Source organism: Asparagus officinalis, chromosome 1 (assembly GCF_001876935.1).
Source record: "Asparagus officinalis chromosome 1, Aspof.V1, whole genome shotgun sequence".
Lineage (NCBI taxonomy): Eukaryota > Viridiplantae > Streptophyta > Magnoliopsida > Asparagales > Asparagaceae > Asparagus > Asparagus officinalis.
In genome coordinates this window covers 121590420-121595916 of record NC_033794.1, presented here as the reverse complement: position 1 = coordinate 121595916, position 5497 = coordinate 121590420, and the positions used below count along the sequence as shown (strand labels likewise).

Below are 5497 nucleotides of genomic sequence, written 5' to 3'. Positions count from 1 at the left end.
CGACCCGGCCTATGCCCAACCCTACCCTAAACCCCAAAAGCTTTCAACATCTTGCAGTAAACCCCCAATAACTTCTTAAATAGCACTAAACCCCTAATAACTTTTGCGTTTTGTAGAAAACTCCCAATAAGTTTCTACATTTTACAGATAACATTCATATATTAGTACCAAAAAACAATATAAAACATCATTCCAATTTAAAAACCTTCATATATTAGTACCAAAAATACTAATAACTTCTGCGTTTTGTACAAAACTCCCAACGAGTTCGAATTCAATTAGTTTCTCATTCCCTTGTCATTTGTGACAGGCAAAGCTGAGGATGGGACATTATTAAAGGGATCATCATCTCGAGGCAAAATGCTCTTGGTCCTGATTGCAGTAAAAGCCATGAGAGCGAGCGTGACGACGACGGAGAGAATTGTAAGTATAAGCATCAGCAAGTTAGCTGCGTCGGCCTTGACCTCTTGCGCGTATCTAAGTTGCCGCAATTGCGATACATGGTTAAGCGGAAAGTAGCGCCACACGCCAACGCTGAACCTCCTCATTGATCTCTTGAATAGTGCTGGCCTTGATATCTGTATTTTGAACAAAATTAGGTCGCTAATCCACGAGATTTTGATTAGCTGTGCGTTATAGTCGGCTACTTTTGGATGGAAGTGGGATTAAGGAGAAGGATGGAAATTTTACAGTAGGCGAAAAGAAATATACGCGTTTGCATGTGATTTAATTTCGAAATTTCTAGACAATTATCCAACTGTCACGCATTGCTTTTAGATGCAATTCAATTTGGACTTTCTGTTTTACTTTGAATATATATGAAGTGAACGTGACGGACGGAAGTGACATAATTTTTAGAAATTTGACATCTTAGTCCTTTTCAATTTTTATATTTAGCTCAAAAGTCATTCTCGAATCCTTGGAATAGAAAAAAAAAATCTATGAAGGAAATCTAGCTCCTTCGCTGCAAGAAAAATTTGCATCTGCGACCGAAATATTCCGTCTCACAGTTAGCTAAAATCCCGATGCGCACGATCTACGACAAAAATAAAAATCCACAACAAATTTCGTTTTAGATAGTCAGCATCTGCTACATAATTTTTTCTGTAGCAAAAATTTCGTTGCAGATGCCCCCAAAGTGGTATAGTTTTAAGATGTATTATATATATATATCGAACGAGAGTTTCCACTATTTCCATTAGATCTCATAATGTAAAAATAGCGGTATTCTGATAAAAATAATAAGTGCAAAACAAAGAATTTGCGAATATAGAGGCCTAAGAAATTAATTATATAGATACTATATATTCGGGCTATGTGCAACTTACTAACTCAAGGCTTAAGTGTTAGAAGCGTCCGAGTGTCAATGAATCTCATATCGATCTCCATCGTGGAGAATGTATCTTAGATTGTCAGCTCCATGCATGTGCACTACCTTAGCCGATGAGAGCTTGAGTTCTAAGAACAAACGCAACTTTGTCGATAAACTATTATATATTTATAACTATGAGAATAAATTGCAATGAAGTTAAGAGAAAACTATAGACAAGCATTAACTAATTATTGTGGATAGCAAGTTATATTCTCCCAATATATGGGCAATATATATACTTGCACGTAATCCACTTTACTAATGTGGATAATAAGCACATATTAGAGCCTGGCCTTCAATTAAATTAATGTTGTCCATGCTACTCCATTAGCTTATAAAGTTTTTTTAATGTACAAAGGTTAAAATAAATATCCTATTAACATTTTTAATTAAATAAGAAATGGCATATAATTGTTTTTCCACTTTTAAAATTGAACAATTATCTTACTTAATCACAACTATGTAATATTAATTTTGCGGTTGTTATGATCTAAAGTCAATGTAACATATGCGACCTTCACTTACCATGCTCTCTATTTTCATGCTCATGATGAATATTCACAACAAATTAAATAGTTAAATGTTATAAGTCTCTCAAAAATCAATTTTAAACTAGTGGTTTGAAAGGTGATGGCCAACATTTTAATATAATATCAATTTATACGGGGAATTGGATGGCAGTATAGAATTTGATATGAAGGAAATTTGGTACTATAATAATTTTTCCAACTCATGTCCCTTTCCCCACCTTACTACTTTAATTCGTCGTGTTTCAAGCGCACGAGAATCATACATCGATCAGATCCTAATTGAAGTTGTTTTCCTCATCACTTGTGTATCAGCATGTGAGAACGACCCTCATTCTCCTACAACAACCAAAATTTTGCACTTCTACCTCAAGAAAAAGTGAAGTCAAAATAAAATTTATGCTAAATTTCAGAAAACCGGCTCTCTTCACTTTGGACGATTATAAGATAACCTCCATAACTTTTAAAATATTAGAAAAGCTGCCCTTTAACTTAGGGGTTATCAGAAAAAAAAAAATTAACTTTAAGATATATCAGAAAATCTAGTTAACAATGTTTACCAGAATTTTCACATAGATAGGCAAAGTTATCCAAAAAGATATTTTTGCCAGTGAAAATTATGGTTCAAACCTTTAGACAAATTTTCTGGGAAAAAAAAATACTGAGTTAAGGGTAGGCCATGTCAAATGGGTGGTTTTGGTTGGTCTTGGTTGGGTCATAAATGGGTGGGCACATTTATGACCACTTAACCATTTATGACCCATTTAGCATTTGCTAAATGAGTCACTTCTCAATCACTCATGTACCAAATGGGTGATTCATGGGTGACCCAATAACCCATTTAGTTATGATTATGATGCTTCTATATATATGTAACTTTCAGGGATCTATTTGCAAACTTTTAGGGGTTTTGGCAAACTTTCAGGGGGGTTTTCTACAAACTTTCAGGGGGTTTTCTGCAAACTTTCAGGAGGGTTTTGCAAACTTTCAGGGGGGTTTTTTACAAATTTTTAGGGGATTTTTTGCAAACTTTCTGGGGGTTTTCTACAAACTTTCTGGGGGTTTCTATAAACTTTTAAGGGGTTTTCTGTAAACTTTTAGGGGGTTTTCTACAAACTTTCAGGAGGTTTTCTGTAAACTTTTAGAAGATTTTTTGCAAACTTTTACGGGGTTTTCTACAAACTTTTAGTGGGTTTTCTGTAAACATTTCTTTCTCAATTGAATCGACTACTTGGGAAAATTAGGACAAAATTATGAGCAAAAGAAGCAAATGATGACGGGGCTGAGCAAAAGAAGAGATTGACTCGTAACAAGTCTAGTCTACTGCCTGCTCGGTTATTTAAAAAAAGCCCTTACTTTTGTCATGTGTCAAAATTTTTAGAATATCGGAGTACCCTTAACATTTAATTCAGTTCTTTTTCATCTTAGGGTCAAATTAAGACAGAGCAAAGAAATGATAAAATATCTTTAGAAAACCCCACCTTGCACGGTTTACAAAACCACACTACCTAACAGCTCTATTTGATAAAAACATCCTAACTAAATTTGGCTCTAAAAACCCACGCACCACACAGTCCATAAAAAAATCCTAACTAAATCTTTTTGCCGTCTAAATTTATCAACAAAATGTGATAAAAATATCACGTCCCACTCTGAGGATCTTAAAAATCCTACACCTCCTTAGCCTTGCGTGAACTGCTTTGAGAGAGATGGTGTTTTTCTTTCCTTTGTTCAAAATCCATGAGCTATGAGCGTAATTGTTCATTTCTTCATATTTGTTGTTGGTTAAAGTATTATTTTTTCCATGTTTGTTCTTAATTACAGAGTGTCCACAAATAATTCTCCTTGAAATTTTTTATCACGTCGGATAACAATACACACTCTCTTTCTCTCCTGTTTCTCGCGCAATAGATGCAAGTTTTGTAAATTACAATTGGCCGCACACGCATATATCTCTTGCCGACGAAGAATTGTGAGCGCCTACTTTTTATATTTATATATCCTTGAGGATATTTTTTGCAATTTTTAAAAGTTTGAGGGTGTTACTTACAAATTTGATATTTATAGGGGACTACCGAAATTTTTTAGATTTCATGTGTCATTTGTAAGTTTAGAAAATTCTAAGATTGTTTTGTAGTTTTGAACTCTTGAGGTGGTTTTTGTAATTTTTAAACTTTGAGGGTGCTTTTTGTAAATTATAAATTTATAGGGGGCTACTAGTAATTTTTTGATTTCCTGTATCATTTGTAGGTTTTAAAATTTTAGGATGGTTTTGTAATTCTAAACTATGGAGGGTGTTTTTCTAAAAATTTAAAACTTTAAGGGTGTTAATTGCAAATTTTAAATTTATAGGGGACTATTAAAATTTTTTAGATTTCATATGTCATTTGCAAGTTTAGAAAACTCTAAGATTGTTTGGTAATTTTGAAGTCTTGAGAGTGTTTTTCTCATTTTTTACAACTTTTAAGGGTATTTTTTACAAATTATAAAATTTCAGGGGGCTGTTGGTAATTTTTGAATTTTATGTGTCATCTATGAGGTTAGAAAATTTTGATAGTTTTTTTATAAGTTTTAACTCTTGAGGGCGTTTTTATAATATTTTAAACTTTGAGGGTGTTTTTTCCAAATCTCGAAATTTTAAGGGGTTTTAGTCATTTTAAGTGTTTTCTATAATTTTTAACTTTTAAAAATAAGTTTTGTAATTGTTGAAACGTTGAGGCTGTTTTTAAAACAATATTCATCTAAACGGGTAAATAAGTGGGTAATAACCCGCCTATTAATGACTCATTTATCTTTAATAAAAACTATACCCACCCATTTATGGCCCATTTAACTAAATGAGTTGGTTTGGATGGTTTATTTGGCGAGTGGGTATGGGTTGACAATTGGTTTTGGGCCTATTTTGCCATCCTAGGGTAGGGGTAGGTTATCTGATTATGGTAAAATATAAACAATAAAATTTACATACCAGTGAAGCAAACAGAAACAGAGACAAGAAGAACAACATCTTGCAAGCCGCATCAAACCTCGAACTGATGGAAAACCAAGCAACGCTGGCCATGCTCGGCACAGCGAAGAACAAGAAGAACACCGGCCTCAGCATCCCCGGCAGCGAGTTGCTCCCTACAAACCTCTGATACAGCGTCACAAACAGCACCAAATAATGCGAAATCCCGAGCGAAAACATGCAAACAGCCCACTCCTTGAACCCCATTTGCGCCGCGGCCCTGGCCCCGACCAAGTTGCCAAGAACCGTTATCTGGCTCGTCGGATTCGCTACCATTGACAGAAACTTGTTTCCTTGGGTGAACCACTGCCCGTAGAGCTTCACGTCAAGGGCTAGTATCGGCGTGACAAAGAACCACCACAGGAGGACACAGGGGGTGGACTTTGGAGGGAGGAAGGGGTTGGACTGCAACAAGAGCAGGCACGATGTCCACGGAGCGAAGAGGTAGTTGACCCCTACGTGGTGGGAGAACTCGGCGCGGACGGAGGGGAAGTGGAGGAGGCAGCGGAGGGAGTAGAGGAGGGAGAGGAGGAGGAGGGAGAGGAGGGCGAGGGACCAGAGGGAGATGAAGGCGGCCGAGGGGAGGGAGCG

General features: G+C 36.0%; 1 protein-coding gene across 1 annotated transcript in view; it reads right to left on the bottom strand.

The window, feature by feature from the left end:
* LOC109840723 (S-type anion channel SLAH4-like) overlaps nt 279–5497 on the bottom strand; it is a 5360-nt gene continuing 141 nt past the window's right edge. Inside the window, exons 1-2 of the mRNA XM_020409468.1 lie at nt 4868–5497; nt 279–578 (exon numbers count right to left, since the gene is read on the bottom strand). The exon at nt 4868–5497 is cut by the window's right edge and continues 141 nt beyond it. Coding sequence (XP_020265057.1) covers nt 279–578; nt 4868–5497 — 930 coding nt within the window. The remainder of the gene's footprint in view (nt 579–4867) is intronic.